Source organism: Struthio camelus, chromosome 2 (assembly GCF_040807025.1).
Source record: "Struthio camelus isolate bStrCam1 chromosome 2, bStrCam1.hap1, whole genome shotgun sequence".
In the NCBI taxonomy this organism is placed as follows: domain Eukaryota; kingdom Metazoa; phylum Chordata; class Aves; order Struthioniformes; family Struthionidae; genus Struthio; species Struthio camelus.
The window spans coordinates 57714522-57732987 of record NC_090943.1 but is presented as its reverse complement, the minus strand read 5'-3'; the positions used below and the strand labels follow the sequence as shown (position 1 = coordinate 57732987).

Genomic DNA, 18466 nt, shown 5'->3' with positions numbered 1-18466 from the left:
TGTTGGTTTTCTTTTTATTTTTTATTTTTTGGCTCCTGAACATGCACGAGCCTCCGTTCAGACTCCCTGGAGGCCATGGGGCGCCTGTGGCAGCTTGCACAGTGGCCATCTGGATGTTGGTTGTAATGACTAAAAATAAATAGCTTTTAATGGTGGTGGTGCATTTTGGAAGCGTTTTGTTAATTATCCTTGAGAAATTTGCACTCATTTGAGTGCTAAGCTGCATCATGGTCTGAATTTATTTTCACAGCTTTTGAGAATACTCTTTAAATTAAGTACATATATATTTGCAGTGTTTTCCTTTGCAAATACTATTATGCATTTGTAAATCAGGACTATTTTTGTAATTAAGTGGAAGTTTCTGTGGCTTGTGATGTGAACTGTTCAGTAGCACCTTCCCTAATGTAGTCAGAGGATGACTGGGATTTTTTTTTTTCCAGAATAAATTTCTTGGTACCAGAGATTTTCATTAATCTGGTGAAAGGCATTCCATCTGCTTAAAATTCTTCCTTTGCTAGCTGCACTGTGCTGTCCTACACCTGCTCACAGCCATGTGTTTCTAAAGATTAAAGTCCAGTTTCATGCGACTCTGCTGCATAGGTACCATCCTCTTTGAGTCATGTTTCATCTCCTTAGAAAATGATTTCATTACAGTTTATAACTGATGCCAATTTTAACTAGTTTAGCCCAATCTTAGGGCGCGTAGTTATATATTTTTCCCTCCTCATGATGTAAAGTAGATAATTCAAATATATTCTTCGTCTCGCTGCCTCACCTCCAAATTTCCTCTGCTGCTTCTCTTTCTCTCTATAGCTATTAAATTATCCATCTCATCTTTGAGATCCTCAAATGTCTTTCTGCAGAATCATTGAGATATATTACCCTGGGATTTGATATTTTACATCCTTCATTGCAACTTTTATATAATAATGGCTGACACTGTATTCCAATTTTAACAAAATACAGTCTTGCAAAATGTCACTGAATGTGGTGTGGAAAATCTTAGCAGATTTTAAATAACGGGGGTAAGATCATGCATGAGGCTTACGAAATATCTCTGTTAATTGTAGTTTGGGTTTGTTTTTTTTTAAGGATTAAATAAAGTTGAGGTTTTCCAGTGACCTCATGATGTCTGCTTTCTCCCTCTCCCCCTGCCCCCACTTTGTTTTTCCTTAATGAAGCTTCCCCATTGACACACTGCATTTTTAGGTAGAAAATCATAAATTGTGCACCCTTCCTCCCCTTGTATATCTAGCCCTCTCAATTGATAATTTATTTGCACCCTTTACCTAACATAAGCTGATGAAAAATCCCATGCTTAAGTGCAGCCTGCCGAGCATTTCCTACATAGAGAGTTGATGTCTTTTGTGGCTAAGTCATTACATATCTTTGTCATATAATTTGCTGATTAGGATGTTTTGAATCAGGCAGAGCACTCATTCTGAAAAATAATGCCATGCAGTTGTCCCTGCAAAAAGCAATTGACGTTTTCCTATACTTGAAACAGATTTTTGCCTTTCTCTTTTGTCCTTGGATGAAATTGGAAGGGGAAAAAACATACTTAGATAGCTCCTGAGATTATTGCAGATAAAAATGATAAATTTTCTAAATGTTTGTCCTTTAGAGCTACATTGAGTTTCTTGTGCTCTAAAGTGTTTTATAGCTTTGTGTATCTAATACTGGAGAATGTGATTCACCCGCTGACATTCCCAGTTTGAAAAGTTTAAAGTGTTATTCAATCTTAATTTTTAAATGTATTTCAGATGTGCAGTCCTAACTGTATGTCACTCTTGGCAGTCCATCATGATCAATTCACAATGTGTATGTGAGACACGAATTTTTGGACAGTGTTCACCTGGCTTAAAACCTATTTTACTCCTTTTCAAGTAGTTACTCTAGCTGCATCTTGCTCTGTTTTTAGTATGGTCAATGTCTCCTGCAGCACAATTAACCAGGAGGAAGGAATGGACGCTGTTTATACTACCTTTTTTTCAGTAGGATTGTCCAGCTTAAAAATGATTGTGAGCCTCTGAAATCACTTTCCAGAGGAATTGTGGTCTCGGAAAACAAATTTCCCAACCATTCATATAGTACAAGGAGGAAAAGAAATATTCTGCAAGACTTATTTGGGTTTGTCATATTTCCATAAATATTTCCATATTTCCAGTCTCAATTATTGAAATTGAGATATCCTTGTTTTGCCTCGTTAGACGTAGTGAACTAATGCTCTGTATAGTTTGACGCCCTTGGTTCCAGGCTTGTGTTTCACAACATTAACATGTAATTGTCTGGCAGTCAAGTGGAAGATATTAAATAAGTAGAAGAGGAGAGGAGATTTTTGCTAAGAAGGAACAAACTATGGACCTTTGGTTAATTATATAGCTGTTTAATATTGCTTACAAAATAACACCTCAGCAGGAAAATGTTTGAACAAATAAAGTTTGAGTTGCCATGTATTTAGAATAGTTGGGAAGGATTACCAACTGCCTTTCCTGAGGTAGGCAGGAAAGATCTTGTGGGTGGAGGAAGTTTTGATACTGTTTGGAAACTAATTGTGAGGGACACCTTTTTTTTTTTTTTTTTAAAGTCTCAGTTGTATTTTGTTAAGAAAAGCTTGTAGCAAGAAGATCATTATTTATATATTATATAAAAATATATTTACAGTGTATTTACAAATATTTGTTTTTTTCCTTTTTTTATATATTTTTTGTATATATATATATATACAATATATATATATTATACAATATATACAATGTACAATATATATATATTTTTATATATTTTTTGTATGTTTTTTTCATTTAAGTAGTAGTGGTCATGGTGATGGAAGGGATTCCTCCTTCCCTCCTTTCCTTTTTGCCCCCGCTGTGAAGGTAGAATAGCTTCAAAAGGCTAAAACGTTCCTTATTTCCTTGTGTTCTCTGTGGCAGCAGAACCCCAGAGTGATTTGCCCAGAGAGCAGATATGCCTATCTGTTCAACATCTGTTGCATTTTGTGTATCTTTGCACAATAGATCCTGCTGCGGGAAGGTTGCAAGAAGATCCTTGTTGCAGACTCTCTTTCCTTACTGAAGAAAATGCATCGAACTCAGATGAAGGGTGTTCTGGTGGATGGTAGGTACAGAAGAAATGTAGTAACCTTCAAGATTTTGAAGTTTTCTGCTTGGTTTATAGACCTGGGCCACGTGTGGGTCCAGTGTGGAAATTGTTCAAAATCCTGAATATTTTCCTTTGCAGAGGAAGCATTTGTATCTCAAAAGTGCCAAGTGCCGGCATGCAGCTCTTCCTCTTGATCTGCCTCTCCTCAGCCAGTAATGTATTGCATCCTGCAAGTTGTCTATAAAAGTTGAAAAATGTTAAGTGCCCACAAAGATACTCAGATAATCTGCAACCGAAGCAAAAGCTACAAGATAGCTTTTGAAAGTAATTGAAGGTATTTTCCGAGGCACTAATGATGCATGCGAGCAGTGGTGTAATTCACGAGAGGTGCATGTTAATACTAAGAGGCAAGAGCTGATGGAAAGACAGAGGATCAGCGCTTCTGCTACAAAATACTGCCCAGAAATCAGCTCCCTGGCCTTTCTTGCTTTTTTATGCATTTGCCATGTGCCTCTGCAGCTCTGATCTTTGACAGACCAGCTAATGAGGTTCTGCCCTCACCACAGTCAGAGGATCTAAACGCTTTTCTTGCCATTCATAGAAATGTGGCTTCCATATTGCTCTTTAATCTCCTACACAAGGTATTTTAAATAAATACTTTAAGACTAAGATCCATTTCTTTAATAGTAATATGCCTCTTTCATATAAACTAAACACACTGTTTGTTAACAAAATAGTTATGAGTGTTTTTTTTCCCCCCCAGAGGAGAATATCTGTGAATCATGCCTTTCTCCAATACTTCCTTCAGGTAGGTTATTTTTCCAAAAGAGAAATAAGTCCTCTATTTTTATTTTTAGAGGAAATACCATTTATTGTTATTCATGGAAATGTATAGTAGTGCCCCTCGGTAATCACCGTATAAATGTCAGTCTCTTGTGCACAGTTTATTTATGACCCCTAACATGGGAGTGGAGTCTAATTTGAACTTTTGTGTTGCAGTAAACCTAGGGGGTTTTTTTGTTTTTTTTTTCAAGTTTCTTTCTTACCTTTGACTTTCTTATTTTCTATTTTGAAATATATGGAGTGGAAGACAACTTTAATTCCATCAGAATACGCTATTGCCATCAAATTCTGTACAAGTCTGTTGTCTGATTTAGACTGAAGTTTCCTGGAACATACCTCTTGTCTGCAAGGGTGGAAACTCTTGGCTTCAGTCACTGCTATCATATTTGAAACAACTTGTAACAGACAGTAGTTTCAAAACATCTTCTAAAGTTAGTCTTGAACATAGAAATTCACCAAATTAAAGATGTACATTCTGCGAGGGAACTGTAATGCAAAATTAACATCTAAAGCAGCAGAATAGCTTGACCAGGAGAATATCTGTCATGATATCTCCAAACAAAAATACCTAAGAAAAAATATATGGATACACTTATTTTTTTGTTTGCCAAGTGTGGATATCCCAATGGAATCTCCTCCAGTTTTTGAATCAGGTTTTTACTGGTTTTGCTTTTAAAAAACAAAACAAAACAAAAACACATACACATAACCACCCCCCCCAAAAAACCCATCCCTTCCCCCCTCCCACCCCCTCACAATACTAAAAGATAGCTCTGCTTTGATCCCATGCCCCAACATGAAGACCAGAGGCAGTCACATGGTGGTAGAAAACCTAGCAGAACTGAATGTGCCAGTGCCTTGGGTTGTGTATATTGACTGAATGGGAGCCAAGGACTCAAATGTGGATGATGGATATGTAATGATGAGTGACATGGTAATTCTTGGAATATGTAATTGTTATATGTAGACTTTTAGTTGGGGTAAGTATTCATTTGGAATTCAAAAGGCACATTCCCCCCATAAGTACAACAGTTTCTTGCTAAGCTGTCTTCAGCGTGACTGAATTATATGGGGGTAGAATACTGTCCCCCTCCCCAATTCATTACGTAGCACATACTGTCATGAAAGATATCAGCTAGAAAGTTTGGCTGCGTTTAAGCCCAGAACAATATTGTCTTATAACTCCACGTTTGGGTCACAGGACCTGAAAACATTTTTCTGCATGCATGGTTTCTACAAATGGTCTAGAATAATATGGAAATAAATCAGATTGAAAGATATTACCTTGTGTTTCTGCATGTATAAAGGAAGGCAGCCATGTACTACTGCAGCCACTGAATTCTGTGTTTCGTTGTCCTGTTGTAATGGTTTTACTTTTTCCTTTCCCAGATGCATCCAAGTCCTTCAACGTGGTAGTGTTCCACTGCAGACACATGTTTCACAAAGAGTGCCTCCCGGTATCTAACACAGTAAGGAACTAGCTTAGTCTCTCTGTCAAAGAGAAAAGGAGGAACTGTTTCCTTTTCTGATCTATGGAGAAGGGCATGGGCCTATCGGGGATTATAATGTGATTGCAGTAGTTATTTATGAGGTTGTCCTGCAGTATGTTACTAGGGAAAAGGTGGTTAGCTCTACTGCAACCAAAATACACTGAATTTAGAAAGAAATTGCTGCTATTCGAGAAGTCTTTTTGCACTTTCTGCAATCTAAATAGGAAATGTAGCTTTGAGATATACAAGGAATATGACCTATTTGAATTTTTTATTAACATACTTATAGAGCTGCAATGGAAAAAATGAATTAAAAGCGAGAATGAAGAAATGTTCTCAAGTGAGTTGTATTAAATGATTCTGACGTGGAAGAAAAAATACCTGTGTTTCAGCAAGTGAATACTTAAATATGTTTATAATTGTTTTTCATGCTCAGAATATATCTTTCTTCCTCACAGTATCAAATGATTTCAATCAAAACCAACAACCAACAAGTAATTTCTAGATGTAAGCAGTTTTGAATTTAGGACTGAAAGCATTGAAATGGTAACAAGAGCAAAAAGAAAATGGAATTTAAGCTTTTCTGATTCTGTCTCCCTCCCTGGAAATGAACATTTAGTTTAAAAAAAAAAAACAAAAAACTTTGAATCTCTTTGAATCAGAAAGTAACAAATTAAGTAGAGTGTTTGTAGCCACATGCTATAGCATGTATACTCAAGTATGTTACAGAAATCTTAATGAGTTAGCTCACTTGCTGAATAAAGCTCTCGCTGGCGTTTTTCTTTTAGTTTTGTTGATAGTTTGCTAGTAAGTCTTTATTCAAGCAGTATTACCAGAAATTTGATTATCTGAGGAATAATCTAAAATTTATGTAATGTTCTCTGTTTGCGGGGGAGAGGTACTGGGTAACATGCCAGATTTGATTTTTAAATGTGACATTTGTGTTACATAATGTATATGATATATAACTTAATAATACATAAGTATCAGAATAAATCTGTACTGTATTCTCCCCTGCTATACTATTTCTCGGCCTTAGGCGATCAGTTGTGTTACTGATACTTGGTTCCTGGGAATGTACTGAAAGGAAAGCAATGCCTGCATAAAGCATTGCACAAGGCTAAACACAGAAGGTAATAATAAACACACATGCTCATGTGATGGCAAATGAAATGGCTTTCAGGCCAGTTCCTCAGCTATTGAAAATGGATGGAAAAATATCCAAAGAGAGCTGTGGCTACGACACCTGGTGGTCAGTGGAACTGGGGCAGCATGGTGAGGGACTTGTTCTCCTCTTTTTCCATAAAAGCAATCAGAGGCACTTTAACTCTGTATTTATCATCTTTGTTGTGAAGCAAATTTGACTTTACTCTCCTGGAGTGGAGAAACTTGGAGTGAATGGCGGGGTGCCCTGCCCTTTTACTCCAGACTCCAGAATAGCCTATTTTAATGCATTCCACTATATGACCATCCTGTATCTACTTACCAATGTATCCTACTGGAGACAGCCCTGCTGGGAATACTAACATTTAGAAAGATGTTAGCAACTTTCATTCATCTTTGCAGATTCTAACTTGGCTACGTTTCCCTAAGAGCTTCTCATTTTCTTTCTAATTTCCAGGTTTCTCCTGTTCAGTTCTGCAATATCTGCAGTGCCAAACACCGAGGGCCAGGAAGCGCAATCCTGGAGATGAAGAAATAGCAGTGTTCCAGCTCTCCAAGCCAGTCTGTGACATTAATTCTATTACGGTCACATGGGGCTACTGTATTTTGTGCCAGTCATCATAGCTGCTGTATATAATTCTGACTGTGATTGAAAACTTATCTCTTTAAGTTATCTCCCACTTAATGAGCATTTTCTGGAAAGAGAAAATGTTGAAATCCATAGTAATTCTTTGTTATGCAATTCATGTTTCGCTGTTCCTCTGCTCGGCTTATTCTTTACTAAACAGAGAAAACAGGAAAGATAAATACAACAGGAGGAAAAAACAGTTGGGAGATGTGTGATTGCTATCAGTTACCATGCTTCACAATTTGGAGCCATTATCAAGATCATGGTTAAATATTGTAGGTAAAGACTAATTACTGTGAATTTGGCCCCCAGACTACTTAATCCTAATTTAGTCTAATACTGGACAGTTTAAATTGATACTCATGAGGAGTCTGAATGCTTTCAGGGGATCTGCTTTGGGACTTGAAGCTACCTGTGTGCTGAATCATATATTTAATTAGCATGCTCACTCACTGTTAATTCCACACATTCAGAATGTACCTTTGCTGTGTGGTTACGCATTCGTAATTTGTTAGAAACTGATTATTTTGTCAGTTGATCTTTGAAGTGCAGCATTTAAACAGGTGGGATTTTCTTATGTTAAACCTATCCTGAAACTTTAATTTTAAATGCTAGCACTCGGTCTTTATACTTCTAACCATAGATGTAGTATACAACTTCATTTAAGTACAGGAAAACACATGGATTTTGAAAAATAAGTTCTCCAAGAGTTTCTTTAGACATTAGAAACTTAAAAGAGAACAGTCAAATAAGTCTACTTGCTTGTTTAAAAGAAAAAAAAAAACAAATAAAAACAACAGCACATTTAGTTGGCCAGTGTTCTATTTGATGAATGCAAAGGAGTTGATCTTTCAGAATTTCTTCATAGTAATGAAATCTCTCCCTAATGTTCCCTGATGAAATTAAATATAAGCACCTCTTCCCACAGAAAAGTCACATTTCAGGACTACCAAGATATTTTTCCCCTTTTTTTAATAGTTGAAGTTTGAAAGGAAAAATGCCTTATTCCAACAGCCAATTGTGAGATTTAAACAAGTAGTTAATATCACAAGTTTCGAATACTGCAGTATCACTATACTGTTGTTATCTGTAAAACTGGAAAACGTAGCACCTCTGAGTTCTTCTGTACTTCACTCTTGTGTAGGTACACCTTCAAATAATCTGTGTCACAGAAAGCTGGGTTTCTAGCTTGTGTAAATTCATGCCATTCTACCTGCCTGATATCATCCAGGCATTTGGTTGACCTGGTCTAGCAATCCAGTGTGAGATTTTGTTGTCCGCTGTGTAGATCTGTATGATTAATCCTGGAATAAAATGTTAAGTATATTAGAAATACTATGTTTCATTTTGCATAGTTACAGAAGACAAAGCTGTCAGTAAAAGGATGGGTCTCTCAAATACACAGTCATAATATTCTGTCACGATAACAGGTTGGAAAAGATAAGAGATGATGCGCACTATTTGTGGAATTGCAGTATATTAAATGAGAGACAAAAAAAACAGAGCAGGAACCTTGAAGTGCGGGCGACAGTCTGTGTACATCAAGTTTCACCCAAAAGAATTGGACCCTAGCTCTGTAGCAGTTCATTTGCAGTGGCTCGTACGCGTTCCTAGGTATGTTGTTCATTTATTCCTTCTTTACCACGCTTAATGGAAAGTCACTTCCGATTTTTGGAAACTAAATAAGCCAGTAAGTTCAAGGGCTCTTTCATCATGAAATTTGAGCAATTGCATGCCAGCAGACAAGTTTTGAAACTTTTGAAAAAAATATCTTGCTTGCAACCTGTAGGAAGTTTTCCACATTATACCTTAAGAATGAACTCTGCAATGCCATAAGCTGTCTGCTTGCATGGGAGAAAGGTTAATTAGGAACTATTTCCTCTGCTCTTCTACAGTTAGGCCACAAGGTGTTCTAAAGCTCAGTTATAGGATAATTTACACAAAGTCAATTTGTTATTTGAACTTAGCCCTAAAGGTCCCTAAAGCATGTGACTATTCAATGATACAGCTTGACAGGCAGCTATCACTCGCAATTGTATTGCATTATACCCTGGCACGTTCTTTGCATTGTAAAAGTAATCATAAATGCCTATATGCAAATCTAAACAAATGCTTCTTTAAATCAAAGGCCAATACAATTTCGGGCTTCACGAACTACGATTTTAATGTTACTGAAATCTAAATGCGCTCATAGAGATAGAGCGAGATACGTACAGTCCTGATATTAATTAACCTTTCTTCATAAGAAACCTTGACAACATAAAAAACATCTGACATAGAAGTCTAAAAAATTCAGATATTCAGTAGATTCACATCGCCAGAATACTTCTGTTAGTGAACTTGGATTAACGTTGCAAAAAGTTCAAAAAAGAAAAAAAAAAAGTATTTCAGGAAGGTCTGGATGTGCGAGAGCACAAGCTATAGGTAGGTGCCAGGCGAGAACGAGTGGAATCGACGCCTATCGATAGGGATCGCTACGCCTATCAGTAGCGATCCCTCTCGATAGGTGTGGGACTTGGGAGGCGTCGATGCCACTCCATATCGGGCGCTATCGATGTCGGTCAGCGCTGATGGCTGACTCACAGCAAAAGCGGTCCAGGAGCGCCAGCTGCAGATGCCCGGGGAGATCGAGCGGCATGGATGGCTAGCATTTGGGAGTGCCAGCTAGGGCTTTGGTTCCCGAGCGGTACGTGTGGCTATCGAGCCTGCTCGAGGCCTCTGCATATTGAGGACGGTCAATGTTGGTGGGCGTCAGTGCATAGCGAGGGCCCAACGGGTGCAAGAAGGGAAGCTGTAGAGGCCAGGGGAGATGGAGAATTACGGCCGGCTCCTTGGTTGGATTTCTTCTCGATACCTCCTGCTATCGGTCCCAAAAGGATAGGTAAGGAAAAGGATTGGGCTGGCTGCCTGTCGAGATCGAGAGCAATGGATGCCTCTCGCCGTGGGGTGATAGCTCTAGAGGTTGTTCCCTCAGCATGCGTGTGGAAATCGAGCGTGAGCGCGGCCCCGCCAAACGGCTGACGGTCAATGTTGGTGGTCTCTGGTGCCTGCCAAGAGCCCAAGTGGTGTGAGAGCGCAAGCTATAGGTGCCAGGCGAGAACGAGCGGAATCGACGCCTATTGATAGGTGTGGGACTTGGGAGGCATCGCTGCTGCTTGATATTGAGGGCTATCGATGTCGGTCGGTGCTGATGGCTGACTCACAGCAAAAGTGGTCCAGGAGCGCCAGCTGCAGATGCCCGGGGGGATTGAAGAGGATTGATGCCTGGTGTCTTCGAGCTATATTGTTACTGGCCCTTTCTATAAAGTCTTCATCGTATTAAGCTTTTACATCTGAGCAGGATCGGTAAAAATGCAGAAGTGGTGTTACCGTTAAGATATAATTCAACTAATTAATAAATAATGGTACTACTCTTAAATATAATTTGAATATATCAGTTTGTAGGAATAGGCTTTTCACTCTTGGTTTGTGCAATTCGTTTGATTTGTTAATGCGAATTTGCTTTTAACTGTGTAAGCTGCCTCTTTTGATGGCGTTCAGAATTAGATTGCTTGTTTGAGGAGTGATACATAGTGGTGCTATACAGCGTGCGTGGTTTCTGTAATGTAAAAAATGTTTGCTGTGTGCGCTTCTTAGGCTTTTGTGTTTTGATGGTATCATTTTTTCTCTTATATATGGAAGTCTTTCACAAAGATTCTTAATTAAAATAAAAATTCTATTTTCTTAAAATTCACAGTTAACATCATGGAAACGTTTTTGAATAGGTTTTAATGTGGATTTCTTAATATCTTATGCCTGAAAGAGAAAAGTCTTAAATTTAGGATATATAGTGAAGAGACTGCCGTAAATAAAGATTAATTCAGTCAATTATTTGGAGGAGGTAGTTTATGAAAAGTATTCGCTGCTATGAGAATTTAGGAGAGCTGATTTTGCTGGCTTTGAAGTTTTTAGCATAACTCTAATTGTGTTGTCATCCTAGATACCTTTTTTCCTGTGTAACGCGGAGTTCCTGCAAAAATAATAGAACTGCTTCTTAGTTTTTTCTTGTCCTTTTTTTCATTTTTTCTTGTTTTCTGCTGCAACAGCTTGATATAAAAAGCAGATAAAATCCACAATTGGCTGTAGGATATATCGCTGTTGCTTTTTTAACTTTGGCAATATGCATCATTAGTGAGTCCCATATGGCACCGTAGCATTGTTAGATTTACCTTCTATTCATATGGTTTCTTTCAGAGCTAAAGAAAAATATCCTCCAAGTGAGGAGGAGAAGCCCGGAAGTAACTTTGACAGTTCTTTCTAAATCATGAAGTCCTGCAGTGGTTTAGGAGAAGTGCCAGGCCCTACAAAGGAGAAAACATACCCTGCTTGCAGCATTACACAGTATGCTATAACCTGATTTGGGTTTTACAATTTACTTATTCTAAGTTGTTCTGGGACTGGTGAGTTTGTAATAAAACATAGCTGATAGCGCCACTGATGCTGGATTATTTCCAGTTCAACCTAGGCCTAATTCAGGGTTTTTTATTTTCTCCAAATGAACGTTAACAGTGTGCTGATGTAATGATAAGCAGATTGGCTTATCACACAAGCCTCAAGTTACACATCTGGACAGACAGAATCCAGCCCATATCAGTATAAGATGCTTTGGAAAGGCATCACAGCAGGTGAATGGCTGAATGTGGCTTGGAAGTTAAAAGATGTGATGAAAAAAGTAGTAGTAACATTTTGCCAAGGATAAAAGAATTAGGAACACAGAGATGACAAATGGATAGTATTGTTGAAATTGGTAATGGAGTACTGCAAATTCTGCTATGTGCATTTTTAAAGACTAAATTCAGAGAAGATGGACTAAAAATGCTTAAGGTATGTGCAAACTAGATAAAATGCTTGCAAGAGAGAGACTTACAGAGGTCAGACAGTTTAGTTTGCAAAAGATTAAGATGTGATTTATTCCAGCATACCAGTGGTATGGAAGAAAGGAAGATGAAAGGGTTCTTTTCAGTCTTGTTAAGAAAGATGTAAAAACTAAGGCTTTCAGATGAAACAAATACGTAATTTACCATTGGAACATACAGAATGGATTTTCCTTGTTTGAAGTACTCTTTTTAACGCTGGACACATTGCTGTGACATATACTTAGCCAAAGAAACTGCTGATCCCACTAGAAGGAAAATAAGCAAAATAGTTGACATTGAAGATCTGACATCTGTGCTATACACATCTCAGAGTTACGTACTTTGGACTGGTTGTAGTCTGATCTTGTGGACTGACAACCATTTGCAGCTGGAGTGTATTAGCTACACTTCTGGAACACGTTTTCTAGTTTAGTTTCAGCTGAGAGAAATCTAGTTCCTGATCTCCAAGTCCTCTTTATTATATGAACCAAACCACACCAAAGGGAACAACTATGGAGCGCACTCATTATCCAACTTAAAACACTACTGTAGATGTACATGCAGGGTGCATTCACAGTGTTTCATGCATAGTTACCACTCCTGTGTTCTACCTCTAAACTACTACAATAATTGAAGGAGAATGTTTGTTTGCATGTTTTTAAAGATGCTTCACAGAGACATCACAAGAAAACAATTTTGGGGATGGTACAGTAATGTATTTGTGATGAACAAAATCAGCTTTCACCTGCTAACAGCTTGACATGCTAGCATGTTGATAACATACTAAAAAGATTTTCAATAAGGTATTTAAATCAGAGCTTCCTTTTTAAAAGTTGATAGACTGGGTAAAGTCAACCAGGCTCCACCCTAAATTCTATACAACCAGCGCCTCCTACACTGCTCCTTTGTGTGTCATCTTGAGCATATATATAAAGCATGAATAGAGTTTAAACCTGCAATATATTACATGGTTTTCCAAACTCATGATCAAGTGTTTGACCAAATGTACGTTATACATGAATGTTGTTATCTGCTACTGAAATTGAGCTATTTCTGGGTAAGTCATGACAATTAGCAGTTTATATCATGCTTTATAAGAACTTGAACAATAAATAATACTATTGTAGCCATTTGAAAGAAAGGGGCAATCAAGATAGAAAGTAATTAATTTGGAATTTTTCCAGGAAGATAATGGCCTTCTTTTGCAAGAATGCTATTGACTACTCATGGATCATGAGTGGTTAATATCTCAATTCTGTCTATTCTGAAAGATGTGAACAGATTTATAAACTGAAATTTACTCATCTCTGATTGTGCTCATTAGCCCTTGATACAGGGGAACAGTGTCACAATACTAGGACATGGCTTGTCTCTTCTCCAGGCGTGATTAGCCTACAGAGTGGATTGTATCAAAGAGAATCTTAGTTTATAGGTCTGTGACACACAGGTGACCCAACATATTTCTCAGAATTTAGAATAGGGGAAAGAAAGAAAAAAAAACCCAACACCAACAACAGGAAAAAGAGGAGGAAAGAACCAGGATACATCAGCAATTCATAATATAACAAGAAAAGCCTATGGGAGCATATGGGATGTGAAGCAACCTTTTTATTTTTGAAATAGAAGAGCTCAATTTCTGTTTTCATTCAGGCAGCCTAAATCCATCTTTAATGTTTCTTGGTTTGGGTAGCCTGTACATAGTACCTTGTTTGGATTCTTTGGAATGTTTCTTCTCAGATTTTCAGAAGCTTGTGACTGTCTTCTTCAGTTGCACCCAGAGATTTTATCATAATGCTTCTAGAGTAGCTTACATTCTACTCAGTACTTACTGTGGTCTTTAATTTGTAAATGTGAATAGAAGAGTATAGTAACAAATTCGCCTGAGTTTAGGCATATCCAATTTTGTGCTATAGAAAAAATAATTGTGCCTTTCATTTCTAAGATCAGCTATTGCTAGAGGAGCAGGAACCTAAAAACAATTTGTAGGTCTGATCTACAGAAATGTATACAAATGGATGTTAATGCTTGGTGGTATTACGGGAGCAAGAAGCTCCGTATGTATTATGAATTATCCAGTAATGAAACTTCTGTAGTCTTTTTCATCTTTAGATTCTCACAGCATTATACAAACATGAATTCAGCTTCAAAATATTAATTCATTAACCTGCCAGTGAACCTACATATATTAATATCAGGTTTACTACAAGTATAGGAAGATCAGGCTATAAATCTGCAAAGTCAACAGCTGTGTTCCTGGTTCTCCTGCTTCCATCACTGTCCAGCAGGACACAGCGCATGCAGTGAGCAAAGAGAGTATCTAACTAGTCCTTTTCAGATAGCAGGGATGCTCTTGGTAAGAGCTCTTTAGAGATGCAACTTATACCTCTCCTGCTCACGGATCAAAAGGTATTAAAATACTCTTCTCCTGAGAATGTTGTCAAGTATTTTCGGTTGCTCTTTTATTTAAAATGCATTTTGTGAAACACATCAGGGAAGAGAGATGTAATCAAGGAAGTCTGCTGCTTTGTGTCCTGTGCCATTTATCTCTGAGGAGAAGAGAAAGGGGAAGGAAGAGAAGAGTAGTCAGCAAATGGTTTCCCTAGCCTGAGGTACTTCTTAGCTTGAAACTCTTACTCCACAAGTACCTGATCAAACCAAGACCTGTTCTCATTGCACTTTTTTCTCTTCAGTGCCCTGTTGTGTTTTATTTCTGTCTATAGAACACTATCGATTTTTTATGTTCTTTTTAATTTCCTTGGTGATGAATTTGCAGAGACAGTGACATCTGTCCATTCACACTAACTGAAATGAGATGAGGTCCTTTGTGGTTAAAAAAAAACTTCCCAGTGTATTTTGAGCCAAGCATCTAATCTCTAATTGTTTCTGTCACAATAGTTTGGATGTTAAATTTGCACTGGAGAAGTGGGAGAAAATAAGATGCAGCTGCTGTAACATTGCAACTTTTTAAGAAGTTGAACGGAACCAGAGAGCTACCTATTGTTATTTACCCATGACACAAAATGATCTCTCCCTTCTGAAAGGAAATGTATTTCTGAGTGAGCAGGGAGGCCAAATACCAGCATTGTTATCTGAAATGCCTTCCCTCAGTTCCCAGTGGTAGGGTTTACTCTTGAGCCTCCCAGTTCCTCAAGCGTACTGGCAGAGTCTGTGGGACAGGAAAATACAATTAGGGAGTTCTTAAGCCAATTCAGCACGCACAAGTCAATGGGATGTTAGGGGGTGCATCCAGTGGTGCTGAGGGAGCTCCTTGAAGTCACTGTGAGGGCTGCTGTTATCTTTGAAAGGTCACTGTGATCAAGGAAGATTACTCAGCATTTAAAGAATGTAAGCATCACACTGATCTTCAAGACAGGCAAGTGGGAAGATCCAAGGAAATACTGGCTAATCAGTCTTCCCCTTGTTCCCTGGGAAGACTATGCAGTAAATCCTCTGGAAAATGCATTGAGATGCATGAAACAGGAAGGCTTCCAGGAACAGCCACCTAAGATTCACCAAGGGTAAGTTGTGCCAAGACCTACCTGAGAGCTTGCTTTGAGAATAGGGTGAGCCTGGCCTCCTGTTCCTCCAAATTAGAGCATCTATCTCTCAGGCCGTGTGCCCCAGCCCAAAATAGACCCATGTTTGCCTGTGCACTTGGGCCCAACATCACAGGCACCTCCTGATGTTATGATCCACCACACTGCGAATTGTCCCAGACCCCAAATAATGGGACTGGCCCAGAACTCACTGAGGTTCTTGCTCCTGTCACAGCAAAGAGACAGGGAGCAGGCAGGGTGCCATGAAGCCTCAGGGAGTTACTGCCGCCCTTTGCAGGGTGCATTGAGAGTCTCGAGCAGGTTCCTTGGGTGGTTGGTTGCAAGTCCCTGGAACAAGCATCTCCCTGACAGTCAGCCCAGGCTCTGGAGAAGGTCTAGCCACTCTTTCCAGGGGAGGCCTCAGAGGAGGCAGCTTTCATGGGACTCCCAGCAGCAGGAAAGAGTCACTGGGCTGCTGTATAGGCATCCTCCGCTATCCAGAGTTGGGGGGGGGCCTGCAAAGAATGAACCAGATGGTGCACCTTGGGACAAAGAATAAGCTTAATGAGATTTGGGACAAAATCACTGGCATGAAAGATGCCACTCTTTTCTCCAGAACAATCTGCTATGGCGAGGGACCCTCAGAGATGAAGGAAAATCATCTGAAAGGTGTTGTTGAACCCATGGAGCTTGATCTTCCTCCAGTGAAGCTGGCATAGGGTAGCACCACTGTGCCTGGGATTTCTGGTAAAAAGGAGGCAAAATCATTCCAAGAGGGCCAGGGTCCATCATGCCCTTCACCCAGGCCCGGTTCCTTGAAACTGGTTCAGTGTCCTATAAGAAGGCAGCTGAGTAGGGATGAAGTCAGATATTCCAGTGGTGAGAAATGAAAGCATTAGCCCACCAGGCCTGTGCGTGGTCTCCTGCTATTCAACAAGAGAGACGATGGCTAAGGTGTGGTGAGAGCCCTTTTTTCCTATCCCACGCTACACCACCGGTCATTGTGCAGCAGACATGGAACCCATGGAAGTGGACCACCCAAAAGACTGCATCAAAGCCATGGAGGCTGATCTGCCTTCAGCAAAGCTGCCATGTACAAACGCTGCTGTGCCTGTGACTGCCTGCTGACACACATGGCAAAGTTGTCCCAGGAGGGCTAGGTTCTCTCATGGCCATCAGCCTGGACCCAGCCACCTGAAGGTTGTCCAGCCCCCTGCCAGAAGATAGATGAACAGGGGTGAAGAAAAGGCATCCCACAGGCAGTAAACAGAGCCCAGGCATCTTCCATGGGGTAGTCAATAGAAGAGCTGTTGAGTTTCGGGTACACTGTACTGCCAAATACGGGTCTGCTTGGCAGGGGGAGGTTGCCCACTGACGTCACAAGCCGCCTCTCTGCTGGTTGCCCCTATACGAGCGGGGGCGCTGGCGCCGGCCCAGAACTCACTGAGGTTCTTGCTCCTGGAGCACTGGGGAGACTTGGAGCGGCGGGTGGAAAACAAAACCTCAGAGAGTTGCTTGCTACCCTCTGGATGGTGCGTAGAGAGCATCTGCAGGTTCCTTGTGTGATCCTGAGGCCCTGGAAGGAGCATCTCCCCCACAGCCAGCCCAACTGTCGGCGGGGGGCTCTCTGACTCTTTCCAGGGCAGGCCTCCTCAGAGGTCCTGTGCCAGGAGCCCCACTGGTGCGTGAGAGCCACTGCTTGGCTCTCACTCTGGGAAAAGATCTGGGCCATCAAAGATTCTGTGAGGCCACCCTAAAAAGATGAGGAGGCCGAGCCAATGGATGTGGACCCTCCAGAGGATGAGCCGCAACCGATGGAGATCGACCCGCTGGCGTGTGATGAAGCAGAGCCCATGGAAGTGGATCTGCCCCTGGCAAAGATGGCCTGCCGAAACCCTCCTGTGCCTGGGACGGCCCACCAACAAGCAAGGTGGCGGAGGCATCCCAGGAGAGCCAGGGTGCCATATGTCCATCAAGCTGGGCCCAGCCACCAGCCCCCTGCCAAAAGACAGCGATGAAGGGGGCTGTCCTGACCCCAGGCAGCCGCTACAGGGTAGCCAATAAAAGAATTTCTGAATTTCAAGTATTGTGTGAGCCCTTCTTTCCTGCCCTGCACTGCCCCCTGGCCCTGGGGCATGAAGAGGTGGCCTTTCTTCCACCCTGAGCCCCAAGGGAGAGGTGAGGAGAGGGCCTGGCTTCCTTAGGGCTGCTGTGTGGGGGCAACACAAGGAGTCTGGAGGAGGGTCACTACAGTCACCAGGGGCCTGGAGGTGGGGGGTCTTCAGTTGGCGCTTGAGAAGGCACAGGGGCATAGCTGTCTTCAGCTGCTTCTCTCTTCAGCTACCTAACGGGTGGTTCAAAATGGAGCAACACCCTCCTCAGAGGTGCACAGATGATAATACTGGATCAATCGAAGAAGCTCAAAAGAGTTGCTCCTCTGGAGAAGCAAAGGGCTTTAATTCCAGCAGGAAGATGCATGAGGTTTCAACAGGGGGTTCCTTCTGTTCTAATAGCTTCATTAGGAGCTTTTTTCAGGATTGGGCTAATTTGTTCAAACTGCAAAATATTTGCCTCCCTGTCTGGCAGTTGGGAGAGTTCCTCTGGATTGCTGTGTTGGATTTGGTTCCCCCCCCCCCCCCCCTCCAAAAAAGAAAAGACTGAAAGACTGGAGGAGCCTAGCCTAGGGTCACAGAGGTGATCAGATGCTGCAGCACACAGCATGGAAGGGAAGGTGGAGGGACCGGGCCTGTTCAGCTTTCAGAAGAGAAGGCTTCCTTTCAGAAGATCTGCCGTGCCCTCACTTTTACC

At 40.6% G+C, this 18466-nt stretch overlaps 1 protein-coding gene across 3 annotated transcripts in view; it reads left to right on the top strand.

The window, feature by feature from the left end:
• VPS41 (VPS41 subunit of HOPS complex) overlaps positions 1 to 8560 on the top strand; it is a 111996-nt gene extending 103436 nt beyond the window's left edge. For all 3 annotated transcript variants that reach the window (XM_068935936.1, XM_068935935.1, XM_009679432.2), the window contains 4 exons: positions 3018 to 3117; positions 3866 to 3910; positions 5335 to 5414; positions 7057 to 8560. In XM_068935936.1, coding sequence (XP_068792037.1) covers positions 3018 to 3117; positions 3866 to 3910; positions 5335 to 5414; positions 7057 to 7137 — 306 coding nt within the window. In that variant the 3' untranslated portion in view covers positions 7138 to 8560. The remainder of the gene's footprint in view (positions 1 to 3017; positions 3118 to 3865; positions 3911 to 5334; positions 5415 to 7056) is intronic.
• The last annotated feature ends 9906 nt before the right edge of the window (positions 8561 to 18466 follow it).